Raw genomic sequence first — 14,814 nt, forward strand, 5'->3', positions numbered from 1 at the left:
CAGACTGATATTCTGCAAAAAGTACAGGGATTGGACTTTTTTCTAATGAATCGTCTTTAAGATTGTTTGGGGCATCCGGAGAAAAGGTGAGCGCTACCATCAGTCCTGTGTCATGTCAACAGTAAAGCATCCTGAGACCATTCATGTGTGGGTTGCTTCTCAGCCAAGGGAGTGGGCTCACTCACAATTTGCCTAAAAACACAGCCATAAATAAAGAATGATACAAAAACATCCTCCAAGAGCAACTTCTCCCAAGCATCCAAGAACAGTTTGGTGATGAAAAATGCCTTTTCCAGCATGATGGAGCACCTTGCCATACGGCAAAAGTGAAACTAAGTGTCTTGGAGAACAAAACATCAAAATTTTTTGTCCATGGCCATGAAACTCCCCAGACATTTATCCCATTGAGAACTTGTGGTCAATCCTTAAGAGGCGGGTGAACAAAAAAAAACACCACATATTCTGACAAACTCCAAGCATTGATTATGCAAGAATGGGCTGCCATCAGTCAGGATGTGGCCCAGATGTTGATTGACAGCATTCCAGGGCGAATTGCAGAGGCCTAAAAAAAAAAAAAAAAAAAGGATCAACACTGCAAATATTGAATCTTTGCATAAACTTAATGTAATTGTAAATAAAAGCCTTTGACACTTATAAAATGCTTATAATTATACTTCAGTAAACCATAGTAACATCTGACAAAAATCTCTAAAAACACTGAAGCATGAGACTTCAAAATTAATATTTGTGTCATTCAAAACTTTTGGCCAGGACTTTCAAATAAGCAGATTTTTTTTTTCTAACAAATTAATTTTTTTCTCCCATTTTTTTCAGCCTATGCTCAGAAGGATCTTGTTCCCCAGAAAGTGTGAATATTAAGACTGTGCAAAATTTGATAATCGAAGTAAATTGGAAAGTGTCTTAAAACTGCATGCTCTTTCTGATTCATAAAAATGTGTTTTGACTTAAAGGGACAGTATACTGTAAAATAGTTTTCCCTTAATGTGTTTACAATTGCTTTTTTTACCAACTGCGGAGTAAAAAATGTATGAAAATTAGCTTTTTAAGGTTTATTTGTTTATATTAAAGTTCTGATTTTGAGTTTTGAAGCCACAACCTAATAAAATGGGTTGAGCTTGTAGGTATAATCAGATCTCATTACTGTATCACATTGTGTACCTAAACATGTTTCTTTATCTTATATCTGTCCATAAAACCATCACCAGTTCTTGGAGAGAACAATGGAAGATCAACATTTTATTACCTTGTCTCTGCTATATCCCACTGGGAGTATAATTTATTCTGCTGGCTGTGTTTACAAAGCTTATCTATAGCTGGGACCTGCGGCCACAAACTTTCAGAATAGGTGGGGATACCACATGCTAAATCAACTATTTAAAATGCCAATATAAGGGTAAAGGATCTACTTGTAAACAATTTAATACACTCCAGCAGGTAAAGTGTATCATTGGGAACAAATTAAAGGGGAGAACATTTTTGAGTAAACTGTCCCTTTAAGTGTTCCTTTTAAACATGCTTCCTCACACAGGCTAGTGAGTACCTTCTTTAGTGACGTGCCCAATTAGTTCCCTTTTCCTGACTCATCTAAACTATGCTTTTTATGTTCCTTATGTTGAGGTTTATTTTGAGAACGGGTCATTTAGCTTCTTCCATCACGTACCTTTTTAAATTTTGTTAGTAGTTCTTGGCTTTTTATACTTAGTGCAACACTTTTTATGTTTGTATGTTCTCCCTACATACTGGGCCAGTTTACAAGTAATGCACTAATGAAATGCAATATTGCTGGACCATGCTAAAAATTGCGCGCAACTTGATATTACAAGTCCGTGGTAAATGACGTTTACCAGACTGGTTAGCGCGGCTGACATTGATCTACTGCAACCTATACTTTCAACAAAGGTTTGCGAACTCACTAACTTGCACTCATATTACATAAGTTAAAAGTTATGGTTTGCGCTTGTACAGAAGCGAAACTGCTCTAGAATATGTAGTGCAACTTGAGACCAGAGGTAAGGTTTAAAAAAAAAAAAAAAAATTATTGCACACAACACATCAAAATGTTTTTTAAGCTAATGTTAAGTTAAAATTAGCTTATATTACATTTATGTTAATTTTTTCTATTAATTTGCGCTTTGGATCGCTTAAGTAACATTTATTAATAACACAAAATGTTACAATGTACACTGCCCCCACCGGCTACTTCATAATGCCAGCCGGCAAGCAACGTTTTCTGTGGAGAGCACGGTTAGGATGGTGTTTTCACTACTATGCATCAGCAGTGCTGCAGTTTGCATAAGCTAAGGGTTGAAACTTGAGCAGGTTAGTGCTTTTACACTTCTGCAGCAGCTATTTGCTATTAAACTAATCCCAAAATTGTTCATGGTCCGGCATTCGGCCATTGGTCTCTGTAATACTGGAAATAAATGGTGTAAAAGTATGGGCTGAATGTAGCACGTAAGAGGTTGTTACAGGTGATTGACAGTAAGAGGTTATCAAACGTAAGAGGTTATCACAGGTGATTGACAGTCATTGTGGTGACAATTTGGATAAATAGTTCATGCTATAATTTGGCCTAATTTGTAGATTTTCTAAAAGGGACAGTCTACTCCAGAATTGTTATTTTTTTAAAAGATAGATAATCCCTTTTTTTACTGATTCCACAGTTTTGCTTAACCAACACGGTAATATTAATATACTTTTTACCTCTGTGATAATCTTGTATCGAAAGCCTCTGCAGACTGCCCCCTTATTTCCATACTTTTGACAGACTTGCATTTTAGCTAATCAGTGCTGAGCACAATGTTATCTATATGTCACACATGAACTAGTACTGTCCAACTGTGAAAAACTGTCAAAATGCACTGAGATAAGAGGTATCCTTCAAGGGCTTAGAAATTAGCATACCTAGGTTTAGGTTTCAACAAAGGATACCAAGAGAAAATTGTTTAAAATTGCATACCCTATCTGAATCATGAAAGTTTAATTGTGTCTAGACTGTCCTTTTTAAGGATCAATACTGAGCATATGATTTTGTTTTTTAATGTTTGCTAAATCTCATGTCAAGTTTACCATCACTTTAAATGAAACCTAGAACATTCATACTCCATATGGTAAACTTATTACAGTACTCATAAAGAATATCATACACAAAGTTCATCACACAGCCAGACTTTACATAAAATCTGTAGTGTTGCACACAGATAATATGCTGTTGATATTATAAGATATAAAGGTAGAAATTGTCCATAAAAAAGAATCTGTGTTGTGCTGATGGATACCATATAGGGAAGATTAGTGGAATGCACATAAGGTCACCTAAAATAAAAAAAAATAAAAAAGTTATGAATGATAAAGTAAAACAAGTGAATAACGCTCCCCTAAAAATGAATAAAATCATTATGTGGTGCTTTAACATATGTTTGATGTCTTTCCATAATGTTAATACAAAACCAGTGCAACTGATTTAAACAAAATATTTGCAATTTGATTTCTGACATTTGCCTGATTAGGTTTGAACGTCTTTGTGTTTTTGCTTTTCTGGAGGTTATGTCTTTAATTTAGGCTATGGTAAATATAGTTACATTTCTGATGTTTTTTGTAATGTAGTTTTAGTTGATGGCAACTCCAAATGATTTGAGGTTTCGCAATATACTGGCAATAAACTCCAGTTTTCTCGAGTAATGAAATCTCTACTTTTCCTTGACATACATACTGAGATTATAGGAATGACAGGAAGGAGAGATACAACTTTGAAAAGGATCTCAGGATTAGCATCCCCTGCTGGGTTGTAATTACTCGATACTGACCAGTCACTTGTTTGGATGAAGTGATGCATACAGTGTTTGCATCAATAGAAGTACCTACGTAATGTGATTGCAAGGGGGACTTTACATTGTCTAAGTAGGACATCATAGGGTGTGTTTATATACTCAAGACAAACAGTGACCAAGCAGTGGAATTTCACTGGCATTGAGATAATAATTTGCACAGTCAAATTGCCTTCTTTACAAAACCTTAAGGAATTATGAGAACCTAATCCTCTATTAATGTCAACCTATAGGCAACAAGAAAGCGAAAGATTGCCATTCGTAAAGCTCAGGGGAGAAATGCTGAAGCCATCAGAGAATTGAATGAGTATCTTGAACAGTGAGTGTTTTACAAGAGGATTTTGTTTTTCTTTTCAGATTTTTTTTTTTTTTTTTTTTAATTAAAATGGAATTTGCATTTGATTTAGTACTTTGCTTCCAAGCTGTTCATTTACACACATTTTTCCCACCCTACCTTACTCATCAAGAAAACATTTTCTCTCCTTTTAGATTTGTTGGTGACCAAGAAGCATGGCATGAACTTACAGAACTTTACATCAATGAACATGAGTAAGTTTATTAAACAAATGTGTAAATTGCATATTGTTCTGTAATCTGGCAAACCTAAATGTGTACTGTTGTGAGAAAATATACTTATCCAGAATACTGTTTGTTTATATTAATCCCTGCTCATTGCAGTACAGTATGTCATATTAACAAAAGTACTTTCGATAGTAAATTTACTGTGTTTTTATAGTATTCTGTGTAGATTGTATGAAGGGTAACACCCCACCTGGAAGGTAAAAAAAAAAGCTTTGAGATTTCAGTTATGGAATTATCTTTGAATTTCATTAATGTATGTGTACTCACACAACCATAGTACATGAACACACAAATATAAACATGCACAGGAACAAAAAGCTAAACTGGTCATTTTAAGCTGGATCAGACAATGGACATATTGTTCGTACAACGCTCTTTGTTGCTAGGGCACAAAGTCCACGGAAACCAAGAATCTTGAATGTGATAGGAACCTGTTTATTGGATATTTTAATGTTTTTGTTAGGTGTTTTATTGTGTAGTGACAGGAGGAAATCCCAATGTGAAAGGATTAGCCACAAGCTTTAGTTCACATTTTCTAATATTGCCGTACTAATTCTATTCTCCCTTTAAAGCAAAGGCGTGTCACTTTATCTTCTTTAAGTTGTTCTGCCCTGCCTAAATTATCACATTGTTTCCTTCCTTTCATTTGTGTGCACTTGGTAAAGGCTCAACATTCTCAAGAGAAAGTGTTATTTTTCTCCCCCATATATTGCTTGAATAACCTTGGCAGTGATTGTTTTATTAAAAAAATGTAAATGTAGGTATCCATATAAACTGGATCGCCTTGGGTTTATCTGTTTTAAAATAAACTTGAAAATACTATTTTGTGATGCCTAAAGCTTTAAAGGACAAACAATATGTTTTCTCCAAAAGCCGGACTTGAATTACTCTGTTTTCATTATACATATTATGTATTTTTGAGTAAGCAAGTATATGCAACGCTAAAAACTTTTTAGAAGAAAAGCAATATTCATTATTATTAAAACATTGATAAAGGTCCATATTCCCAAATCCGGGATTCCAAAGTCTGAATTTATTTTAAAATCCAAACTTTTTCACTAATATTTTTAAAAAAATAAAATGATCAAAAACTACTATTTTCCCTGCCTGTAAGTCACAAAGATATTTTAAAAATGATATAAAACCACCTTTAGTTACATGTATAAGATGTATTATGACATTTAAATATTAACAAGAAAAATGATACGCACTCACTGAGACAGAATAAAAGCTAGAAAAACTTCCATGCTTGTCCACCAGGCCAGTGCCACTCTGTGCAGTCTCTTTTAGCACATTATTCCTTTTCACAGAGAAAAAAATTATCCTGTTGCATATCAGTCTGACCCTGCCCAATGACAGTCCAGCACTGAAATACCAGGCAATTCTTCTCTGAACGAGATAAACAACAAACCCCAGACGTACATTTTGGCCTCTTTTGGGCTTCTGGGGTTTGTTGTACGTATGGGGTTGTTGTTTCTCTTGTTCAGAGAAGAATTGTCTGGTATTTCGGAGCCAGAGTATCATTGGGCAAGATCAGCCTGATATGCTACAGGATATTTTTTCTCTGTGAAAAGGCATAGTGTGCTAAAAGAGACAGCACACTGAGTGGCACTGGCCTTGTGGACAAGCATGGACATTTTTCCAGCTTTTGTTCTGCCTCAGTGGTGCGTCTCTCAATTTTCTTGTTTTTATGAAATTTAAATATTGCCTGAATTGATATGAGATGTTGTTTACAGTTGGTTCCATGCCCTCACCCAACTGTTCCATTTTAAAGATGGAAGTATTCCAAAATCCAAACTATTCCGAAATCCAAACCTTTTCCAGTCCCAAGCAGTTTGGATAAATAGGTTTTCTACCTGTAATAATTATTGTATTTATTTGAGAGATTGTAAACTCTTTCACATGATGTTTAGCTTATTTTATTGATTTTATTAAAAGTTTTAAGGGATATTGGTATCAAAAGTAAGTTTTCTCTTAAACTTTAAAGGGATAGAAAGGTCAAAAATGAAATGTGCATGGATGCATTTCAATTTGAAACAAACATTTTGGCAGTATACTTCTATTAGCTTCTAGTACATATTATAACTGTTTTTTTCTGCAGCATACACACATATCCTGTGAAGACCCGTGCACACCTTCTTAGAGAGCTGGCAATGGTGTGTATTGCTTCTGAGTATGTAATTTGTGTCATAAAAGCTACTGCTGAAACTCTGAGAAGGTGTGGTGTTTGAATACTGGTGCACAGGCTGTCACAGCATATGTGCGTATTCTGCAGGAAAAAAAACAGTAACAACTTTTTCTAGAAGCATTTTTGCTAATGAAAGTGTAATGCAAAACTGATTATATTTCAAATTGAAATGCACCCATGCACATTTCTTTTTTGAACTTTCTATCCCTTAAAAGGGGTTACCTATCCCTTTAAAGGGGTTACACTAAATACATTTTATAAGCATAGTATTGAGCACCGCCCTAGTCATGTGTCTCGTTATTTTGAATCTTTCACTACATTACAGTGCTGTTGTGTTTACACATGTGCAGCAACCCTTCTTCAGATACTTCCATTGTAACCAAGGTTAAAAAAATGACAGCACCCATGATTACAGGGAGGGGCATGAAATGTATTTAGTGCAGGGGTCGACAAATCGGTTTAAACTTTAGGAGCCAGATAGTGGTATTTCTATACTGATATATGGAGAATAACCCAAAAAGTTAGGAGCCAGGGGTAAAATTCTAGGAGCCAGTGGCTACTTGGCTCCTGGGTTTGTCGAGCCCTGATTTAGTATTTAGTGTCCCTCTATGTCCGGTTATTTTCTCATAATTTTGTGATGTGATATATGATCTTCACCATATATAGATCCATCTCCTTCTGCTTCAATTCCTTCTGAACCTGTAAGGTAGCTTGGATATTTCTTTCATGTAATTAACAAGAGTCCATGAGCTAGTGACGTATGGGATATACATTCCTACCAGGAGGGGCAAAGTTTCCCAAACCTTAAAATGCCTATAAATACACCCCTCACCACACCCACAAATCAGTTTTACAAACTTTGCCTCCAAGGGAGGTGGTGAAGTAAGTTTGTGCTAGATTCTACGTTGATATGCGCTCCGCAGCAAGTTGGAGCCCGGTTTTCCTCTCAGCGTGCAGTGAATGTCAGAGGGATGTGAAGAGAGTATTGCCTATTGAATGCAGTGATCTCCTTCTACGGGGTCTATTTCATAAGGTTCTCTGTTATCGGTCGTAGAGATTCATCTCTTACCTCCCTTTTCAGATCGACGATATACTCTTATATTTACCATTTCCTCTACTGATTCTCGTTTCAGTACTGGTTTGGCTTTCTACAAACATGTAGATGAGTGTCCTGGGGTAAGTAAGTCTTATTTTCTGTGACACTCTAAGCTATGGTTGGGCACTTTATTTATAAAGTTCTAAATATATGTATTCAAACATTTATTTGCCTTGACTCAGAATGTTCAACCTTCCTTATTTCCAGACAGTCAGTTTCATATTTGGGATTATGCATTGAATTATCATATTTTTTCTTACCTCAAAAATTTGACTTTTTTCCCTGTGGGCTGTTAGGCTCGCGGGGGCTGAAAATGCTTCATTTTATTGCGTCATTCTTGGCGCGGACTTTTTTGGCGCAAAAAATTCTTTTCCGTTTCCGGCGTCATACGTGTCGCCGGAAGTTGCGTCATTTTTTGACGTTATTTTGCGTCAAAGATGTCGGCGTTCCGGATGTGGCGTCATTTTTGGCGCCAAAAACATTTTAGGCGCCAAATAATGTGGGCGTCTTTTTTGGCGCTAAAAAATATGGGCGTCATTTTTGTCTCCACATTATTTAAGTCTCTTTATTTATTGCTTCTGGTTGCTAGAAGCTTGTTCACTGGCATTTTTTTCCCATTCATGAAACTGTCATTTAAGGAATTTGATCAATTTTGCTTTATATGTTGTTTTTTTCTTTTACATATTGCAAGATGTTCCACGTTGCAACTGAGTCAGAAGATACTACAGGAAAATCACTGCACAGTGCTGGAGCTACCAAGCTAAGTCTGCTATAAACTTTTGGTATCTGTTTCTCCAGCTGTTATTTGTATTGCATGTCATGTCAAACTTATTAATGCAGATTAAATTTCCTTTAGTACTATTACATTACCTGTTGCTGTCCGTCAACATCTAATTTTCAGAGTGTTCCTGATAACATAAGAGATTTTATTTTTTAAATCCATTAAGAAGGCTATGTCTGTTATTTCTCCTTCTAGTATACATAAAAGTCTTTTAAAACTTCTCTTTTTTTCAGATGAATTTTTAAATGAACATCATCATTCTGATACTGATAATGGTTCTTCTGGTTCAGAGGTTTCTGTCTCAGAGGTTGATGCTGATAAATCTTTGTATCTGTTCAAGATGGAATTTATTCGTTCTTTACTTAAAGAAGTGTTATTTGCATTAGAAATAGAGGATTCTGGTCCTCTTGATACTAAATGTAAACGTTTAAATAAGGTTTTTAAATCTCCTGTAGTTATTCCAGAAGTGTTTTATCTCCCTGATGCTATTTCTGAAGTAATTTCCAGGGAATGGAATAATTTGGGTAATTTATTTACTCCTTCTAGACGTTTAAGCAAATTATATCCTGTGCCATCTGACAGATTAGAGTTTTTTGGGACAAAAATCCCTAAGGTTATGGGGCTGTCTCTACTCCTGCTAATGTACTACTATTCCTATGGCAGATAGTACTTCATTTAAGGATCCTTTAGATAGGAAAATTGAATCTTTTCTAAGAAAAGCTTACTTATGTTCAGGTAATCTTCTTAGACCTGCTATATTTTTAGCGGATGTTGCTGCAGCTTCAACTTTTTGGTTAGAAGCTTTAGCGCAACAGGTAACAGATCATAATTTTATAGCATTATTATTATTCTATAACATGCTAATTATTTTATTGGTGATACCATCTTTTGATATCATTAGAGTTGATGTCAGGTATATGTCTCTAGCTATTTTAGCTAGAAAAGCTTTATGGATTAAACTTGGAATGCTGACATGTCTTCTAAGTCAACTTTGCTTTCCCTTTCTTTCCAGGGTAAATAATCATTTCGTTCCTTTCCTCACAACAAGGAACAAAAGCCTGATCCTTCATCCTCAGGAGCGGTATCAGTTTGGAAACTATTTCCAGTTTGGAATATATCCAAGCCTTATAGAAACCTATAGTCAGCTCCTAAGTACCTATGAAGGTGCGGCCCTTATTCCAGTTCAGCTGGTATGGGGCAGATTACGTTTTCTTCAAAGAAATTTGGTTCAATTCCGTTCTTAATCTCTGGTTTCAGAAACATTGTTTCAGAAAGGTACAGAATTGGCTTCAAGTTAAGGCCTCCTGCTAAGAGATTCTTTTCTTTCCCGTGTCCCAGTTGACACAGCAAGGCTCAGCATTTCTGAAATGTGTTTCAGATCTAGAGTTGGCTGGAGTATTTATGCCAGTTCCAGTTCTGGAACAGGGGCTGGGGTTTTATTTTATCTCTTCATTGTACCAAAGAAGGTCAATTCCTTCAGACCAGTTCTGGATCTATCATTATTGAATCGTTATGTTAGGATACCAACATTCAAGATGGTTACTGTAGGACTATCCTGCCTTTTGTTTAGCAAGGGCATTATATGTCTACAATAGATTTACAGGATGTGTATCTGCATATTCCGATTCATCCAGATCACTTTTAGTGTCTGAGATTCTCTTTTTAGACAAGCATTACCAGTTTTGTGGCTCTACTGTTTGGTCTAGCCTCAGTTCCAAGAATTTTTTTCAAAGGTTCTCGGTGCCCTTCTTCTGTAATCAGAGAATAGGGTTTTGGTATTTCCTTATTTGGACGATATCTTGGTACTTGCTCAGTCTTCTCATTTTCGAAGAATCTCATACGAATCGACTTGTGTTGTTTCTTCAAGTTCATGGTTGGAGGATCAATTTACCATTCAGTTCATTGATTCCTCAGACAAGGGTAACCTTTTTAGGTTTCTAGATAAATTCAGTGTCTATGACTCTGTCCTTGTCAGACAAGAGAAGTTTAACATTGATATCAGCTTGTCAAAACCTTCAGTCACAATCATTCCCTTTGGTAGCCTTATGCATGGAAATGTTGGGTCTTAGGACTGCCGCATCAGATGCGATCTCCTTTGCTCGTTTTCACATGCGACCTCTTCAGCTCTGTATGCTGAACCAATGGTGCAGGGATTACTCAAAGATATCTCAATTAATATCTTTAAACCGATTTTACGACACTCTCTGACATGGTGGACAGATCACCATCGTTTAGTTCAGGGGGCTTCTTTGTTCTTCCGACCTGGACTATAATCTCAACAGATTCGAGTCTTACAGGTTGGGGAGCTGTGTGGGGGTCTCTGACGGCACAAGGGGTTTGGGAATCTCAGGAGGTGAGATTTCCGATCAATATTTTGGAACTCCGTGCAATTTTCAGAGCTCTTCAGTCTTGGCCTCTTCTGAAGAGAGAGTTGTTCATTGTTTTCAGATAAGACAATGTCACAACTGTGGCATACATCAATCATCAAGGAGGGACTCACAGTCCTCTGGCTATGAAAGAAGTATCTCGAATTTTGGTTTGGGCGGAATCCAGCTCCTGTCTAATCTCTGCGGTTTATATCCCAGGTATGGACAATTGGAAAGCGGATTATCTCAGTCGCCAAACGTTGCATCCGGGCGAATGGTCTCTTCACCCAGAGGTATTTCTTCAGATTGTTCAAATGTGGGAACTTCCAGAAATAGATCTGATGGCTTCTCATCTAAACAAGAAACTTCCCAGGTATCTGTCTAGATCCCGGGATCTTCAGGCGGAGGCAGTGGATGCATTTTCACTTCCTTGGAAGTATCATCCTGCCTATATCTTTCCGCCTCTAGTTCTTCTTCCAAGATTCTGAAGGAATGCTCGTTTGTTCTGCTGGTAGCTCCGGCATGGCCTCACAGGTTTTGGTATGCGGATCTTGTCCTGATGGCCTCTTGCCAACCGTGGACTCTTCCGTTAAGACCAGACCTTTTGTCTCAAGGTCCTTTTTTCCATCAGGATCTGAAATCCTTAAATTTAAAGGTATGGAGATTGAACGCTTGATTCTTGGTCAAAGAGGTTTCTCTGACTCTGTGATTAATACTATGTTACAGGCTCGTAAATTTGTATCCAGAGAGATATATTATAGAGTCTGGAAGACTTATATTTCTTGGTGTCTTTCTCATCATTTTTCTTGGCATTCTTTTAGAATACCGAGAATATTACAATTTCTTCAGGATGGTTTAGATAAGGGTTTGTCCGCAAGTTCCTTGAAAGGTCAAATCTCTGCTCTTTCTGTTCTTTTTCACAGAAAGATTGCTATTCTTCCTGATATTCATTGTTTTGTACAAGCTTTGGTTCGTATAAAGCCTGTCATTAAGTCAATTTCTCCTCCTGGAGTTTGAATTTGGTTCTGGGGGCTCTTCAAGCTCCTCCATTTGAACCTATGCATTCATTGGATATTAAATTACTTTCTTGGAAAGTTTTGTTCCTTTTGGCCATCTCTTCTACCAGAAGAGTTTCTGAATTCTCTGCTCTTTCTTGTGAGTCTCCTTTTCTGATTCTTCATCAGGATAAGGCGGTGTTGCGAACTTCTTTTGAATTTTACCTAAGGTTGTGAATTCCAACAACATTAGTAGAGAAATTGTGGTTCCTTCATTATGTCCTAATCCTAAGAATTCTAAGGAGAAATCGTTGCATTCTTTGGATGTTGTTAGAGCTTTGAAATATTATGTTGAAGCTACGAAATCTTTCTGTAAGACTTCTAGTCTATTTGTTATCTTTTCCGGTTCTAGGAAAGGCCAGAAAGTTTCTGCCATTTCTTTGGCATCTTGGTTGAAATCTTTAATTCATCTTGCCTATGTTGAGTCGGGTAAAATTCCGCCTCAGAGAATTACAGCTCATTCTACTAGGTCAGTATCTACTTCCTGGGCGTTTAGGAATGAAGCTTCGGTTGACCAGATCTGCAAAGCAGCAACTTGGTCCTCTTTGCATACTTTTACTAAATTCTACCATTTTGATGTATTTTCTTCTTCTGAAGCAGTTTTTGGTAGAAAAGTTCTTCAGGCAGCGATTTCAGTTTGAATCTTCTGCTTATGTTTTTTGTTAAACTTTATTTTGGGTGTGGATTATTTTCAGCAGGAATTGGCTGTCTTTATTTTATCCCTCCCTCTCTAGTGACTCTTGTGTGGAAAGATCCACATCTTGGGTAGTCATTATCCCATACGTCACTAGCTCATGGACTCTTGTTAATTACATGAAAGAAAACATAATTTATGTAAGAACTTACCTGATAAATTCATTTCTTTCATATTAACAAGAGTCCATGAGGCCCACCCTTTTTTTGTGGTGGTTATGATTTTTTTGTATAAAGCACAATTATTCCAATTCCTTATTTTATATGCTTCGCACTTTTTTTCTTATCACCCCACTTCTTGGCTATTCGTTAAACTGATTTGTGGGTGTGGTGAGGGGTGTATTTATAGGCATTTTAAGGTTTGGGAAACTTTGCCCCTCCTGGTAGGAATGTATATCCCATACGTCACTAGCTCATGGACTCTTGTTAATATGAAAGAAATGAATTTATCAGGTAAGTTCTTACATAAATTATGTTTTTTGTATTGATGAACATAGATGCTGTCACTCATCTTTTTGTTTAATGTTACTGCAAAGGTTTGGTGAATGTCTATTTTGCAGTCTTCTCTATTCATAGAGCTTTATCATTCAGGATTGTGGCACCTGATAATGGTTCCCAGAGTTCACTTTTGGGTAATTCCTGTAAGAGTAAAGTTCTCTTTGTGGCCTTAACCTGGTATCATCAAACAATTCAAAGATTACGGAGATGAGTTCATTTCAGGAACTTTAACATTTAAAAATTGGCGAATCATCCTGCAAGTATAAGTCTAATATCTTCCATAAAAATGTTTCAAGTAATGTTCTAGTTGATCTTCATGCTGTTTCTAGACATTGTGTACCTTTGGTAGGCAGTCTGAGACTTTTGTTCCAAGGATATAGCTTTCCAGTTTGGCTGTCGGTTGGTTTAAACAATGTAACAGAAAAGTATTCTTTACATCTCTGTTCTTGAGGAGTTTGTTTTGTGAGTTTCCACAGAATTTTGTGTAGGAAAGGCCCTTTTGGACAGTTATTCAGAATCCAGGAGCCTGCTGGCAATATAGCCAATAAGAGCATGATTTTATTTCTTGGTGTCGTATAGGTATAAACCCGACAGAGTATTTAATCTATGACATAAGGTTTCCAAGACCGTTGCGCATTTGGGAGAAAGAAAAAAAGAAAAGCTTTTGCATACATCACTTCCTCTGACCTATCAATGAGTTTTACTGTTCACCTGTGCTTTCCAATGGATTATTTTGGTGCTCCTAACTAGTGAAGTTCATACAGTAATAGAAAAATATGAAACGATTACATCATATGAAAATGTCACACTTGCAGAGGCATGTCCCCCTCCCCACCAGTAAAGCAGAGGTAGTTGTCCTTAAAGGGATATCCCAGCCAAAATTTAAAACCACATGGGTGCATTTCTGTATTGAACATAAGAAATTTTGTAATATACATGCGTTAGCAAAAATGCTTCTAATAAAAGCTATAGCTGTTGCAAAAGTGTATTTAGGTATGCACCGTGCACCAGCATTTTAAACCAAACACTTGTTTGGACAGCCTAAAGTGCTTGTACCATCTGGTAATGACTCAATTTGTTAATTGCTGACATAATACAAGCCCCACTGATTATCTGAGCAGCTGCATTATTTAAAATGTGGGTGCAGTGAAAATATCTAGCTATGCTTCACATGCACGTGCAGAGAAAAATGTTAACACTAAAACAGTGATAACTCTTAATAGAAGCATTTTTGCCAATACATGTATATTGCAAATATGTTTCTATTCAAAGATGCAATAAATCTATGTGCATTTATATTTTGGCTGAAATGTCCCTTTAATAGCCAATAAGGATTAGAGGAAAGTAGAAAATTAGAATTTCAGTATACTTATCATTTTTTATGTACAAATGTACCAATAAGTACCTATTATGTCTTGAGACAGGCTAAATATTTTCTACCTTCTCTTTTGGGGGAGGCTTTTACCAAAGGCCATTTTATTTTTCTCAGTTTTGAAATATTTACAATTATAATCCACAATAGTTGCCATTGTTTTACATGTGTACAGTGCACAAGGCTGATTTTATAATTCTGGAGCTCTTTGGAAGCAGGGAAAACTATAAGAATAAAATGTATAGTATATCTGTTACGTTAACATATTCTTAAATGTTTTTACTATAATGAATGTTATTTTACTAATGTCATTAAAAAAACTAAATATTAGCTTA

General features: G+C 36.3%; 1 protein-coding gene across 2 annotated transcripts in view; it reads left to right on the forward strand.

Annotated features, from left to right (window-relative positions):
• The window catches only part of EMC2 (ER membrane protein complex subunit 2), a 224,939-nt gene that overhangs the window by 138,795 nt on the left and 71,330 nt on the right, over nucleotides 1-14,814 (forward strand). For both annotated transcript variants that reach the window (XM_053715284.1, XM_053715286.1), the window contains exons 7-8: nucleotides 4,082-4,167; nucleotides 4,338-4,397. In XM_053715284.1, coding sequence (XP_053571259.1) covers nucleotides 4,082-4,167; nucleotides 4,338-4,397 — 146 coding nt within the window. The remainder of the gene's footprint in view (nucleotides 1-4,081; nucleotides 4,168-4,337; nucleotides 4,398-14,814) is intronic.

Source organism: Bombina bombina, chromosome 5, assembly GCF_027579735.1.
Source record: "Bombina bombina isolate aBomBom1 chromosome 5, aBomBom1.pri, whole genome shotgun sequence".
NCBI classification, from domain to species: domain Eukaryota; kingdom Metazoa; phylum Chordata; class Amphibia; order Anura; family Bombinatoridae; genus Bombina; species Bombina bombina.